The following is a 16,090-nucleotide window of genomic DNA, read 5'->3' as shown; positions in this document are numbered from 1 at the left end:
TACTGATGGTTTAGAATGCACTAGAGGGCAGAATGCAGCATGTTATTGCAAGTACTGTTGGTATTGGTGCTGCTCAGAAAAAAGTATTTGGTGACCTGAAAATCCAACTCCATAAATTGGTGTCATTTTCGTCTTAGTAGTTCTCTAATGAACCGAGGACACTTGCGTTGATGGAATTGTTGTGTATTCATGCGAGGTAACCAAGCAATCCTTCTTCCCCAGGAAATGTCCGGGTTCAAGTGCTGTCTGCGCCCCACAATTACGACAGTAAATGTTAGATGGGAATGAAGTCTTGACAGAAAATGTGTTAAAATGCATCAAGAGTCGTTTTCAATGTACATGTCCAGCTAAAACTTCCTAGATATTCTGCTGATTTGTTAGAGGATGCTTCAGGTTCGTCAGGTTTTCCCTCTCTTAAAGCATGATCCGTGGAACAGACTTCCATTTCAAAATTTGTCGGTGGAAATTTCTTCAGTTTCGTCATGGCAATCAACCGCGTCCTTCAGACAATTTCGATCTGTTCCAGGGTTGAAGTTTTCAAGCATCAACAGTCAAATTGACGTCAGTAAAGTTTTGCCTTGATTAACCAGCTCTTGTCATCTTTATAGTTTATGATTTCAACCTTTGATCGCACTAGTATGTGAGGTGACGAAATGAAGTAAATGATAGGCACCACGTATTCATACCTTTCAACTTGTTGGTCTCAGACATACCTGCTATAATTTTGTAGTTTCAGCATCATCCAACTACAGTATGTACGTTCATAATGCCAAGTTGCAGAAATGACCCTAATCAAAGTCACTTTTTCATGTAAAGCATTCAACAAAATTCTTAAATTCAATGAAAATTCTATTTAGAGATCAGGACTATGAGTTCAGTTTCTTTTTGATGATTGGGGAGAATTTATTCTGACGCAGGCAAAGGTAGACCCATTCTCCTTGGTTGCGGATGAGTTGCGAGTCGTAGCCAATCGGATGCGATCGATGGTGACTGCAGAGGTACAAAATACTTAAACACCGTTTTCGTAGGCGTCCTAATATTTCCTCTGTTCTCAATTTAAGTTTGTAATTGAATTTTGAATTTTTTTTTTATCTAGTTTCGTAGCTTATCATTTGTAGACATCTCTAATATATATATTTCAAATAAAAACCCTGTTATGTTGTTTTGTATCGCCATTCGTAATTCACTGTTTTTTTTTGAAGTTGCTGATTGAAAAGTGGTGAACACAGGTTTCAGTATTGTCATTAGCAGCTGAGTATTTCTTCAAGATGGGAGTGGAAGGCAAACGGTTTCGACCTACGGTATCTTTTTTTATTTTTTGTGCAACTGAGTTTTCGTTTGTTTCAGAAGATACTGTTAACACTGATAATTATTAGTTGCTGATTGCTTCAGAATGACGCAAGGAGCTATTGAGAGACTTCAATGTTTTTAGGGGAGAGCGGGTGGCTCGTTAGGGAACTCTGTCTTGATTTGAACGTGAATAGTATCTTTTTTAAAATAGTAGTTCGATACTATCTGAGGGATATTGGCATGGAAACATTGGTATGGACCTTCATCGTTCTGTAAATAAGTGATGGCTATGCAATTCCTATGCTATCTGGTATTTACTATGCAATGACTTTTTGGTCAGCCTTAATAGAGATTTTCGGTTGTCACCCATCGACCTCATACTTCATGCTTGTTATTGGACCAGTTCTGATTTTTTAAATGGGGAAATGATGTAGGTTCTACTTCTTATGTCGACTTTGTTAATGACGTCACCTGCACATGGTCTGCAAGATTTAATTTTTGATGACCTACGATTCCGGCAACAACGAATTGCAGAAATTATAGAGATGATTCACGTAAGTTTTGCAGTTGTGAGGTGTCACATTATCGCTTATGACATCCTCTGTTAGTGCTCTCTTCTCTTCTATTGATAAGATATGTTTGACGATCAGTGAATATGGCCAAGTATGTAGTCCCAAGTCTCATGTTCTTTTTCTCACAGTGTTGCTCAATCATTGGCAGGTGGCAAGTTTGCTGCATGATGATGTGTTGGATCATGCAGATACTCGGAGGGGCATATCGTCTTTGAATCATGCCATGGGTAACAAGGTTTGTGCCGTCATTTCATTCTGCGTTACTGAACATTGTGTCTACACTGAACTACTCTTGTTAAACAGGTTATCTCGACGTGCCACAGACGTGTTTAGTTATCACCTCTCCTACGATGTCAAAGATCCAATGCTTTGTTCGTTATGTTTTTTGAGTGTTGAAAGAGTTCCTGGAATACTGAATGCTTCTTACTTTGCTTTGTGCTGACTGTTGGCCTTGGTTTAGTAGTTGGCAGTTTTGGCAGGCGATTTTTTTATTGGCTCGGGCATCTGTAACATTATCATCACTGAGGAATACACAGGTTGTGGAGTTACTCTCCCAAGTTTTGGAACACTTGGTCACAGGGGAGATAATGCAGTTGTCTAGCGAATACAAGAACATGTCTAAGTGAGCCTTGTCTCATTTCTTTCAGATGGACACTGACTTTGGTACAGCAGTTTTGATGTAATTTGTAGTGAAATGTCGATCCACGTGCTTACGCATGATATTGTTTGACTTCCAGCATGGAAGACTTTTTATAAGACTGCTTCCCTCATGGCAAATAGCTGTAAATCCATTGCCGTATTAGCAGGCCAACCTGAAGAAGTTGCCAATCGTGCTTTTGACTATGGACGTCACTTAGTACATAACCATCTCCCTATCCTTTTTTCGCATCCTCCAGTGCAAATGTAATCTGAATGATTTGGCATCAATTCGTTATGACCATCCTCAGATATTCCTGCACACATTGCTCAGTGATGCCAAATATAACTGCGCAGGGTTTGGCATATCAATTAGTGGATGATGCTCTCAATTACACAGGCACCACCAAAACCTTGGGGAAGTCGGCATTGTCTGATCTTGGACAGGTGAATCATCTTGCTTCAAATGTCTGTGCGTGTACTGATAGGATTTCTGGTTCAATGACAGATATTGGCGTTAGTATAGGTGATGATAATGCGGTTTGGATGTGCAATGCAGAAAATGTTTTTATTAATATCATCATCATACGAAATTATCTAAATGTTTCCTTTTTGGACAACATACTGTTGTTTTGAGCAGGGTGTTGTGACAGCCCCCGTGTTATTTGCGCTTCACCAATTTCCAGAAATGTCAAAACTAATACAACTTAAGTTTAAAACAGCCACAGACAGGAACCAGGTATAGTCTTTTCTAAGCTGTTCTAATGTATAGCAATTTTATGAATAGTACATACCTGTGCAGAATTTTCCGATCTACAATATTGCGAATTTTTGGACGGTGGGTATCTTTTTGATATTTGTGTGATTTTCTGATTGGAAACACTTCTGTTCGCCTGTGCTGAAATATTCCGAACTATGCAGGCTGTTGAAATGGTGAAACAAAGCCAGGGTGTAGCTCAGACCCTCGCATTTGCTACAGTCCATGCGCAAAAGGCTGTGGATGCAATTATTAGCCTTCCCCCAAATTCTTCTTTATATGTGCAACAATGTCGTCGTGCATTGATTGAAATAGCTCACCAAGTAATCACCCGTTCAAAGTGAGTTTTACCTTCTATACATGTAGTGCCTTATAGCGAAAAAACAACCATTTGGTCCATTTGAAGCTTGTAGATCATTTGAGGTATTAGAACATTTGTTCCTGGGGGCTAGTTTCTGACTTCTGAGTATCAAACTTTTCTTGCCCTTGGATACCTTAATTCTCATTATGTAATTCACTTCTGCATGACGTTCTTGGACAGAAATTCAATGTGAGATTCAATACCTAGAATGAGTCTGCATTATTTTCCAATGAATATTATCGCATTATCGTACTTGGCACTCGATGCATCCAATCGCTTTAATCAGAATTGTGCGGAGGAAACCGTTCCTTGAGCTCGCATTCTGATGGCTTTAAGACTCATGTAGTCTCCATGGTAATTTTGGTAACATGTAATTTTAGCTTTCAACTGATAAATTCAATTGAACATACACGTACTTCAACGGAGAGCATATTAGCTTACCCACTTTCAAGTAAATGGTCGGGAGTCGTCCCAACGCGTTCGTTCGAAGTATTCGCTGCAAGTAATTTAGAAATTACTCAATCCATTGACTATGAGGATTTTGGATGTTGTCTTGTGTGTTGAGGTACGAATGCATAATGTACACAGGAGCTTCTAGATTTGGCCATCAAGTGGGGATGGACCATTAATTACCATACTCTTCATAAAATCATCAATACGTATGAGCATCACAAACACCTCGTTATTGCTCATGTCCTCTACAAAATGAAACCTTCAAATTCTAAAATATGCGCTGAGGTCGCCAAGCTTCCTGATAATTGCTTTAGACCTGTGGCTTGGGAAGGAGCAACAACCTACTAAAATCATATGTTCCTAAGCTTCTGCTTCAAAATCTCTCCTCGCAACCTTATCTGAAGCTACTCTGTACCTTAACATCCTGTCCTCTAACTCAATCTTCCTTGTTGGAATCAGCATTAATCTCATCAACCCCGCTTGGCTCTGATGCCCTTGGTTGGTCACTTCTAGGCTCTTCACTTTCTGGAGCCTCCCGACGAAGATTAGCGGCCGCTTCCCTGTTCTTCCTAATCCATTGAAAAAACAATGCAAACAACAGAATCAGGGCCTGCAACATCTGAGTGGTATTCTCCGTAGCCTTCTCATACAATGTGGGACCCTTCACCTCCAGTAGCGTGATTGTCTTCTCTCGGAACCTTTGCAGCAGGTCTGCCACCTTAGACTCCATTTGGTCTCCAAAATCAACCGTTTTGTCACTCTGTGCGACAGATAAACATCAGGAACTCAGAAAACGTTTCAAAAGCGATGCCAATGCGAGCAATCGCTTCGGAGTGACAATATATGCTCGATACTTGCTCGTCATTTCTTAACTGTAAAAGGGGAATTTTTTATGATTGCAATCTAGAACTGTGGAGGAAATTCAGTGTTGCTGGGTGTTATTGCTAGTGCTGATTAAAAGTTTCAGACTTTGACATTGAAATTAGGAGTTGAAGATGACTTACTTTGGCGTACTGTTTACTGTCCCAGATGATCACGGCGGGCAGCACAGGCTTCCTGCCTAGAGCAAATGGACGCAAGAATTTCGGCCATTGCGAGGCAACTATACTTGCAAAGACGAAATCCCTGTTGGCCTGTGCAGCTGCCTTCATACTCTTGATGAACGCATCAGCCTCGGCTGTGGAATTATTTTCCAGGACACCTACGACGATCGGCCGACCATCTTCCGTCAGGAACTTCAAGCTATCGATGTTTAAGGGTGTCACCAATGGCGGCAAATTCCGCTTTACAAAGTTGACCAGATCCGGGCCTGCGAGACAACCGACAGGAGCAGCCGCAGTGAGTTCGTTCAGTCAGTGTAGAAACAAACAGCTATACTTTTGATGAATTGGAACCATATCTCAATTTGTTAGAGAGTGCTGCCAAGCTCTCAAGGGAGGATACCTTCAAAAGGTCCATAGTACACATCTTGCACTTCATCTTCTCCACGTAACACCACCAGTGCATGCCTTTCGTCAAACTTGAAGTCCTCATGAGCCTTCTCAGAGTACTCTCCCAACACAATAAACCACCCCTTATTTCTATGCTTGTGGGCCAGCTTCTCCAATGCGGATGCTTCTAAGCCGAACCCTACAAAGATAGGCAACTCGGATCCATGTGTTTTCAGGAAGTCTCGGAAGCGAGACTCGGATGTGTACACCTCGATGGCAGGAGCTGTTAAACGCCTGACATGTGAGACCAAGGCATTGGCACTGTGGGGACCGTCGTAATCTGTAGGATATCCGTTGGCGAAAAACTTCAGCGTCGGGTAGAAACTGGACACACATGGAATCAAATACACAACGGAGTGACTATGTGCGCCCAATGATTACTCCAACATACTCTTGCAGCAATCACTTGATTGTGATAATAATAAATGAAAAAATAAAAACATCTTAGCAATGGAACAAGAGAAAAAGCTCTTCCGAGGAAATACAAAGACTAACGAGACGAATTCGAAACAAAAACGTGAAGAGTAGCTCATGAAAGTGAGATCCCGCAACTGCATGAAGAAACGAAACATCAAAACGCACCTTATATCGTATTTTTCAGCCATGGTCCGGTATTTGTCAGCGTTAAGCTTGGCCACCACGATCGACGGCTCACCATCTGCCAGAAAGGGAGCTGCTTGATCCAACTGCTTGCACGCTCCATCTCACCATAGGTTAGAGACCTCCACACTACAAAACGACCTAGTCTCCAACGTTAAACTAAAATTTGGAGCCACTAGCACGACCACTTCAAAAACAAAGCCCAATCCCAAACCTGTTCAATCACATCCCTGGACACAAATTAAGACCTAATTCACAAACCGGATCACATTCAGCCACAAACGGTCGTTAACAAACCGGAATTCACAACGCTGAGCTAGGAACGCAGCAAAAACACCTGAGGAGACAGGCTTTGGCAATGCTTGCACCATGGAGCATAGAAGTCGATCAAAATGTACTCGTGTCTGTTAAGAGCGGCCTCAATTGACGCGTCCGTGAGCTCCACAACTTTGCCCAAGTCAGGAGATTCCTCTAAATCGTCGAGCTGCACCGCAGCGAGCGAGACGGCGCTCCGTAGCAGCAAAACGAGCGCCAGTACCTTGACAACGATCGCCATCGCTGCAACTGTTGTGAATTTTCAAACCCAGCGTGCTTTTCGAACACATCTCCCGCATCACTCACTCACTCACTCACTCACTGCCTTCCGACACTGCACCTCGGCGATGGATGAACAAGCGTTCATTTCTTATCGATGAGGAATTGAAGTTGGATTGATGTGTGATGCCCGGACCAAACTTTGTTATTTTCGTTCTCCTGTACGGGTATCAACCTTTAGCTTTATGTGAAAGCATGTACTGTTCTCCTCATCCTTTACTACACACGCCACATTATTCTATGTATGTCTTTTGTTGTTCACTTCGTTGGCTTTTCTTTCTTACTGTTGATTACTGTATCTTTTCCATGTAATTGTAAGATGAGATAGGTCAAGTTATTTATTTGGAATGATTAATTTTATGATCTTGTAGATGAGCGTAGTTAGTGTATTGCAGTGTTGATTCTTTAGCATGATTCTTATTGGAAAGTGAATTAGGTTGTGAGAGCTCAAAATGAGCTAATAGCAGCTTCATACTATCATTAATGCTGCATTTGTTATTGTTATGCATCTCTGGAACACATGTATTATACATGTTTGAGACAATGTATGTTCTACTATTGTTTTAAAGGATTGAAAAACAATTAAAATGATAATTTGATATTTTACCCCATGGTTGTGCCAATACAAAGTTTATAAATCATTTTATACAAACCTATTCAAATTTGTGGGTACATGATACCATAATTATCAAAAATTTTGTTCTTTATTTAATTTTGAACAACACATTTTGAAATGTATTTTAAAATAGGCTTGTTTTAAACAAAAATTATAAAATTTTAATTCATCACTTTAAGTCAAAATACTTGGCAAATAATACTTTCTTTGGAATGTTAAGTGGTGTTCAATATATAGGCAAGATCAATTTCAATTCTTCCTACTCAAAAATTTCTAACTCATGCATAAATTGGTAAAAACAAGATAAAAGAGATAAATAATTAGTCTAGTTGATACTAAATTTAAATTGAAGATAGGGTCGGGCTAAAAAATCTCTTAGATAGGTTGGATTGATAATCAAGGATTGATTGTTTGTAAGATAGGGTTGAAATTAGACCTCCAACCATTAAAATGACTACCTGGAACAAAGTATTAGGGAGATTTGGAGATCAGTAACTAAAAATGGAGAGCTAACTTTAAACTTGTTCCAAAGGCATAAGGCTTATTTTCATAAGATTTGGGATGACTTTGCAATTTTTTTTTAAAGTTAAGATTTGTATTGGTGACTTTGGATTTATGCAATACAATTATGGCTAGTACTCTTGGCTAGTTCAAGCAATTGATATCACATCTATAATTCAAAATTTGATAGTGTTTGGTTGATTGGGTGTGCTAAATGTGTATAAACTTTTGTATTAATCTAATAGTGTAGTTGAAAGATATTTGATTTTTGATACAAAATAATATCAAAAGTTGGCAATTTAGGATTGAGTAGGGTTTTTATGATATCTAAAGATCTATAAATTAAAACAAGGTGAAATTTGATATAATATTAAAAGACTTAAAGATCAAGCTACATACTAATTTTGAGCTAAAGTTAAAATTTTAAGAAGAAAAAATTGCTATTGAAACATTTATATCAACTATCAAGTTAGCAAACAAGTATCATGGATATACATGTATAAGCTAGTAATTACATGTATAAATAGGTAGAAGTAGATAGAAATAGGTAAAATTAAGTTAATTCTATAATATCTTTTAAAAAAGCTTCTTAAAAACTTCATAGATGTTGCTTTGATTTTATAGGTGTCTATTATTGACTTTTAGGTTAGAAACTTGGTCAAAAAGTTAATCATGTGCTACACATGTTGTTAGCTTGAAGAATAAGCTAACTATGTGGTAAGCATGTAGAAAAACTTGCCTTGTAAGTCAAGGCATGTGTTCTACAAAGTCAACACATATTGGAGGTCCTGTAGAATATTGCCACATAGCTATTAGTTAAATAATATATATAGTGACAAGAGTGAAGCCATCTTCACTTTTGTTAACTCCTTCCTTGATTCTAGTTTAGTTTCAAGAGTCTCAAATTTTCTTGTCTTTTAGCAATAAGCCATTTCAATTTCTTTTTAATATACATACTTCTTTATTCCTATTTTGTCACCTTTTCTTTGACACGAATTTCATTGGTTTATGCATCATCTTCATGTCCATGTCCTTAATAAATTGACAAGAGTATACTTATAATATCAAAGCTTTGTCTTATCTTAATTAAGAGTGGATTATCCTTTTTTCATGATAAGACATAAGCCTATTAGAAGTGGCGGATTACCTTCTTCTAAATTGATATTGTTCTTAATATTTTTTTGTCCCCAAGTCCTTTCTTTTACTTCACTTGAATAGTATTAGATATTTTTTGAGTATTATTATGGCACAGTTTGTTGAAATGAAGAGTGCAATGGCACAAATATAAGAGCAATTGAAGAAGTTGATGCTTGCGATGCATCAACTTAGATTACCACCACAAAGATCAATAAGAATGACAAGAAGTGAGGATATAGAGATGATTAGAGTTGCTTCAACATCTGCACCAAATCATGCCCTTCCACCTATGATAGAATATCCTTCAAGTGTTAGAGAACCAAGAATTGTCCTACCCAAGAAATTTGATGGTACAAAATCCAAATTTTGAGGATTTATCAATCAAGTATAACTTGTGATTGAACTTCAACTTCAAAGCTATCCAATTCTAAGATCACAAGTTAGATTCATTGATATTCTTCTTTCAGATTCAGCACTATCATAGTTTTCATCTTTTCTTGAATGACAAGATCCAATATTGGATAATCTAGAGGCATTTTTAGGAAAATTTTGGTCCATGTATAGAGAACATGATGTAACTCGTGTTGCAACCAACAAGATCCATATTTTGCAATAAGGCAATCGATTTGTAATATTATATGCTTCATAGTTTTGACAACTTGCAACTGATATCAAATGAGATGATATTATACTTATTAGCCAATTTCTCTATGGATTACAATATAAAGTAAAGAAATTGATACTTGACTTAGCTGATTCTCAAACATTGAGTCAAGGAATTGACTTTGCTATGAAGTGTGATAATCAAATTTTTGAATTTTGATTTGAAAGTCTCATAAGTGGCCTTCAATGTTGCTACAATTTGATGGCAACACCAACATCTTTTCAACACATACATTTAGAAGTGAAGGATATGCAAATTGATATAGTATGTTTTAAACTTCTTATGAAGCAAAAAAAGGCTCATCACCATCAAGAAGGATTGTGCTTATATTATGGAGAATCTAAACACAGTACTCAACATTGTCCAAAAGAGCGACGAAACTAAAAAAATGAAGAGCATAACTATCAAAGAAGACAATGTGTTGGAAAACAAATTTGTTTAGCTACAATACAGACCTTGCGGCTAAAATCTTGTATAATTTCTAATAAAGGTCCTATCTTCTCCTCAAAACCCTCTCTTTATTTTATAATAGATGAGCATTTAGGACCTAATAATTATAAAGCCTCTGCCTTAATAGATTCAAGAGCCTCAACTTGTTTCTTAGACATAGAATTTATTAAAAGTCATAAAATACTATTAATATAAAAAACTAAATCTGTTCATGTAGAAGTCATAGATATTCATCTGTTATCTTCTAGAGATGTTACTCATAAAACACTTTCTATAGATGTAGCAATAAATGATCATAATACTTGCATAATCTTTAATATAATTACATCTCCTTTTAATCCAATCATTTTAGATTTATCATAGTTAAAAAAATATAATCCTTGAATAGATTAGATTTCTTGTACTCTTGAATTTTCTAAAAGTATAACTAAGAGTAAAATTAATGCAGTAGAAAGTCATAAGTCTAACACAATAAAACCTGTGTTTGTAGATGCGAGAGCTTTCTTGCATGTTGTAAAAAAAGGATCACCTTGTGTCATTTATGCCACACCTATTTCTAATGATGGAAAGACTTTAAGTGGCATTTGAAGTTAATATCAAGAGTTTCAAGATATATTTGAGAAGAAGAATGTGGATACTTTTCCAGAACATTGTTCTTATGGTTGCTCAATAAACCTTCAAGAAGGAGCACAACTGCCATTTGGACTAATCTATAGTTTATTATAAAATGAATTAGCTGAACTAAAGGAATATATTGAAGAAAATCTTGCCAAGAATTTTATATGCCATTCTAAATTACCAACAGAAGCTCCAATCTTATTTGTAAAGAAGAAAGATGGATCATTGCAAATGTGTGTTGATTATGAAGGACTCAACAAGATCACCATCAAGAATAGATACTCTCTACTTTTGATATCTGAACTTCTTGATCAATTGAATCAAGCTAAAATCTATATAAAAATAGATCTACGGGGAGCATACAATCTAGTACGTATTAAATAAGGAGATGAATAAAAGATTGTATTTCAACTTAGGTATAGATATTTTGAATACAACATCATGCCTTTTAGACTTACAAATACATTGGCAGATTTTCAACATTTAATGAATGATGTTTTTTGATAGTTTTTGGACAACATCTTCATCTATTCTAAAAATTTAGATGAACATGAATTTCATGTTCATTGTGTGTTACAAAAATTAAGAAATATGGGATTTTATGCCAAAATAGAAAAGTATATATTCGATATTACTGAAGTTGATTTTTTAGGATACATCATTTTAAATGATAGACTTATGATGAATTCTAAGAAAGTTCAAACTATTATGGATGGAAAGATTTTAAAAATAGTAAGAGATATTCAATGCTTTTTGAGCTTTGCCAACTATTATTAAATCTTCATTAAAGACTTTTTTCAAGTTGTAGCCTTGCTTACACATTTGACTTGCTAAGACAAACTTGAATAGAGTAGAAAAGTTAAAGCATCTTTTGAAGCTTTGAAATCAGCTTTTATTTTTAGATCAATCTTATATTGTGTCAATTTTTCTAAGGCATTTTTTATGGAAACAGACGCATTATCATCAAGAAGGACTATGTTTATATTATGAAAAAAGTAAGCACGCTACTCAATATTATCCAAAGAAATGATAAAACTACAAAATGAGGAATATTGTTGTCAAAGATGAAAACATGTCGATAAATAAATTTGTCCAATTATAATATGGACCATATGGCTGGAATCTTATACAATTCCTCATAAAGGTCTTATTTTCTCTTCAAAACCTTTTCTTTGTTTTACAATAGATGTGCGTTTAGAATCTAATAATTACAAAGCTTCTACCTTAATAGATTCAAGAGCCTCCACTTATTTTTTAGATAAAAAATTTGTTAAAAGTCATAATATATAATTAATACAAAAAACTAAACATGTACACGTAGAAGTCATAGACGGTCTTCTGTTATCTTCTAGAAATATTACTCATGAAATACTTCCTATAGATGTAGTAATAAATGGTCATAATAGTTATGTAATTTTTAATATAATTAGATCTCCCTCTAATCTAGTCATTTTAGGTTTATCGTGGCTAAATAAGTATAATCGTGTAATAGATTGGATTTCTCATAAACTTGATTTTTCTTCAAACATCATTAAAAAAAAATTAATCTAATAGAAAGCCATGAGTCTAGTATAGCCAAACATGTACTTATAAGTGCAAAAGCTTTTATGCATGCAGTAAAGAAAGATTGTCTTTTGTTATTTGTGCTACACCCATTTTAAATAATGAAAAGATTTCAAGTGAAATTTTAAATCAATATCAAGATTTTCAAGATATTTTTGAGAAGAAGAATGCAGATATTTTCTTGGAGCATTGTCCATATGATTACTCAATCAATCTTAAAGAAGAAACTCAATCGCAATTTGGTTCAATCTATAATTTATCACAAAATGAGTTGGCTCAACTCAAAAAGTATATTGATGAGAACTTGGCTAAGAATTTCATATGTCATTCAAAATCTCCTACAGTAGCTCTTATCTTATTTGTCAAGAAAATAGATGGATCATTACAAATGTGTGTGGATTATCAAGGACTTGATAAGATTACCATCAAAAATAGATATCATTTGCCTTTGATATCTGGACTTCTTGATTAGTTAAATCAAGCTAAGATCTATAAAAAAAAATAGATCTACAAAGAGCGTACAATCAGGTCTGCATTAAAAAAGGAGATGAATGGAAGAGTGTATTTCAAACAATATATAGATACTTTGAATATAATGTCATCCCTTTTGGACTTACAAATGCACTAGCTACTTTTCAACATCTTATAAATGATTTTTTTTATGAGTTTCTAAATGATTTTATTATTTGTTACTTAGACAACATTTTAATCTATTCTAAGAATACAGAAGAATATAAAGTTCATATTCATCATGTGTTACAAAAACTTAGAGATATGGGATTATACGCCAAGATAGAAAAGTGTGTATTCCATACTACTCAAGTTGACTTCTTAGGATACATTATTTCAAACAATGGTCTAATGATGGATCTTAAAATAATTCACACAATCATAGACTGGAAGATTTCAAAAATAGTAAAAGATGTACAATACTTTTTAGGATTTGCCAATTACTATCAGATCTTCATCAAGAACTTTTTTTAAGTTGCAACACTACTTATACACTTAACTTGTAAAGACAAGCTGAAGTAGAGTAAAAAAAGTAAAAGCATCATTTGAAGCTTTGAAGAAAGCTTTTACTTCTATACCAATCTTATATTGTGTCAACTTTTTTTAAGCATTTTTTATGGAGACAAATGCATCTGACTTTGCCTTATATGTAGTCTTGTCACAAATAGGAATAGATGACAAACTTCATCTAATAGCTTTTCATTCAAGAAATATTTTAGTAGTCGAGATTAATTATAAAATCTATAATAAGAAACTTCTTGTAATTATAGAATCTTTTTAAGAATGGCATCATTATTTAGAAGGTGCTTTAAGTCCAGTCATTATATATAAAAATTATAAGAACTTTGATTATTTCATGTTAGGATATATTTTGAATTGTCGCTAGGCTCATTGGAAGATGTCTTTGTCAAGATTTGAGTTTAATATCATTTATCGACTAAGAAAAAAATACGGTTTATCTGATGCCTTTTTTAGACATTCTTATCTTACATCAAAAGAAAGAAAAGTGGCTTTTGACTAACAAAAGATAATTTTATTAAAGCTAAAATAATTTCAACTCTGAGCAATGAAATCAACATTAACTGTTGATTTGACTTTTTTCAAGCAGATCCAAATAAGTATGTCCTTAGACCTTCTTGTTCATGATATTAAAAATAATTCATCTAAGTTTCAAGATACTTCTAAGTTTAGGTTTAAGGAGAACCTAATCTATTTTGAAGGATGCTAATATGTTCTAGAAAGAGAAGCACAATTATATGCTCTTGAAGCTTGTCACAATTTCCCTATAGTAGGACATTTTGGATATAATAAGACTTTGGAGCTTATATTTAGAGATTTTTAATGGCCTCAAATATAAAATTTTGTTAAAGAATTTGTGCAATAATGTGATGTTTGTTCAAAATCAAAAACTCCTCGTCATCGATCTTATACACTTCTCAACCATTATCAATACTAAAACAACTATGGTTTTTTGTCTCTATGGATTTTATCACAAATCTTTCAATTTCAAGTTCATATGATTTCATATTCGTGATTATAGATTCTTTCACCAAGATGGCATATTTTGTACCATATACAAAATCTATCACAGATGAAGGAACAACTAAATTCTTCCTTGACAACATCTATTGCTATCATGGATTATCAAGGGATACTATATTAGACAGAGGAGCTCAATTTTTATTGAAATTTTGAAGAACTCTTTTCAAGATATTAAAGGTGGATATAAAACTATCTTTGGCTTTCCATCATCAAACTGATGGGCAAATAAAATGAATAAATCAAGTTTTAGAGCAATATTTGAGGTGTACCATCAACTATCAACAATATGATTGGACGACTCTTTTGCCATTGGCAAAGTTTGCTTACAATAATTTGGTATATTTTTCTATTCAATAAACACCTTTCTTTGCCAATTACAATTATCATCCACGATTTGATATTTTTGACTTTTCAAAAGTTAATAATCTTACGACAGAAGATGTGGCAAATCGATTGTTAGAGCTACATGCAATAATGAAGGTACAATTAAAAGAAGCTCAAGAAAAAAGAAAAAAGAAAAATCAAAGCACATGTCTATCACAAAGAATAACCTCAATTCTATATGGGAGATAAGGTATGGTTACTTTGTCATAATATTAAAACTATTCATCCTTGTGACAAGTTGGATTATTGTAGGCTTGGATCATTTTTCATTTGTGAATAGATCAATCCAGTTGCTTATTGATTATACCTACTAGAGTCTATGAAATTCCATCATGTATTCCATGTGTCTTTACTTGAGCCATACAAGACAATGGATATATAAAGAAGGAGACAAATGCCACTACTTCCTATAGAAGTAGACAATAATAAAGAATTTGAGGTAGAAGAAGTTTTAGATTCAAGGCGACGCCAAAATAGGTTAAAATATCTAGTACATTAGCATAGAAATGACATAAATGAATGCACATGAGAGCCATTCAAGAATCTAGCAAATACATTAGTCAAAGTTAAAGCTTTTCATCAACTACATTCATCAAAATCAAAATAAAGAGTCAAAAAATTCTTTGCTATAAAGCAAAACAAGCCCAATAGAGATTTCATTCTATCTTGTATCATTGTTTCTTTGGATTTTTTAGTACTTCGAAGATGGAGAACCAACAACCAACAGATTCAACTCAAGAGCTATCATTTGTTGAGCTACCAGACGAGACATTATGACTATGACAACCTTTGAGATGGAAAAATTGAAATGAAGACTCTGAAGAACGATATGTTTTTCCTCGAATAGATGGCGAGATACAATGTGTTTGGTACCATGACCTTGGAAGAGACTCCTAGTGTTTAATGATACCTTTGGTGGTTGGAACCACTCTTCATGGTATTACTAATGTTTTGTTTGAAGAAAGTTATGAAGGCCTCAATAATGATCAAATATCAAGGTGGTCTTTTTATCCTAGTATGGGACATTCTTGATCGTTGAAGGAACCTAGCAACTATCTTCAAAAAGAAACAAAGATCAAAGTATGTGACAAATATAATTTGGTACATCTTGAACTTCATTAACATGTAATCACTGCTCCTTGTAGAACTCGTCTCTAAAAAGGGGAGTAATGTCACAGACATATATATTTATCTTGATAATTATTTAGATAATAAGAATAGATAGAAATAAGTCAAAGTAGATATATATATATATATATGATAATATCTTATAGAAAACTTCTTAGAAGCTTCATAGACGCTGCTTTGTCTTTGTACATATCTATAGGTGATTGATAGGTTAAAAACTTGGC

General features: G+C 34.7%; 1 protein-coding gene and 1 pseudogene across 2 annotated transcripts; one reads left to right on the top strand and one right to left on the bottom strand.

Annotated features, from left to right (window-relative positions):
• The first annotated feature begins 217 nt into the window (after positions 1-217).
• LOC112279870 (solanesyl-diphosphate synthase 1, mitochondrial-like) lies at positions 218-3,780 on the top strand (annotated as a pseudogene). The gene is made up of 10 exons (XR_016502296.1): positions 218-561; positions 918-998; positions 1,230-1,301; positions 1,725-1,844; positions 2,011-2,097; positions 2,326-2,525; positions 2,600-2,718; positions 2,856-2,945; positions 3,139-3,237; positions 3,420-3,780. The product of XR_016502296.1 is annotated as a solanesyl-diphosphate synthase 1, mitochondrial-like (transcript).
• A 428-nt stretch (positions 3,781-4,208) lies between these two features.
• On the bottom strand, positions 4,209-6,815 carry LOC112279380 (protein disulfide isomerase-like 5-2). The gene is made up of 5 exons (XM_024513766.3): positions 6,497-6,815; positions 6,142-6,245; positions 5,513-5,883; positions 5,074-5,378; positions 4,209-4,829 (listed from the first exon to the last, which is right to left on the bottom strand). The coding sequence occupies exons 1-5, from the start codon at positions 6,713-6,715 to the stop codon at positions 4,506-4,508; spliced, it is 1,323 nt and encodes a 440-aa protein (XP_024369534.1). The 5' UTR covers positions 6,716-6,815; the 3' UTR covers positions 4,209-4,505.
• Between the last annotated feature and the right edge of the window lie 9,275 nt (positions 6,816-16,090).

The sequence above is a fragment of the Physcomitrium patens genome, chromosome 3 (assembly GCF_059467195.1).
Source record: "Physcomitrium patens ecotype Gransden chromosome 3, ASM5946719v1, whole genome shotgun sequence".
Classification (NCBI taxonomy): Eukaryota; Viridiplantae; Streptophyta; class Bryopsida; order Funariales; family Funariaceae; genus Physcomitrium; species Physcomitrium patens.
This window is presented reverse-complemented; position numbering and strand designations above follow the sequence as displayed.

What these genes read in the sequence shown, in the direction of transcription:
- LOC112279380 (XM_024513766.3), bottom strand. Translation starts at nt 6,715, where the DNA reads ATGGCGATCGTTGTCAAGGTACTGGCGCTCGTTTTGCTGCTACGGAGC. An exon ending in GCCAAAGCCTGTCTCCTCAG is followed by an intron (nt 6,246 to 6,496) that starts GTGTTTTTGCTG and finishes GCGTGCAAGCAG; the next exon opens with TTGGATCAAGCAGCTCCCTT. An exon ending in GCTGAAAAATACGATATAAG is followed by an intron (nt 5,884 to 6,141) that starts GTGCGTTTTGAT and finishes ATGTGTGTCCAG; the next exon opens with TTTCTACCCGACGCTGAAGT.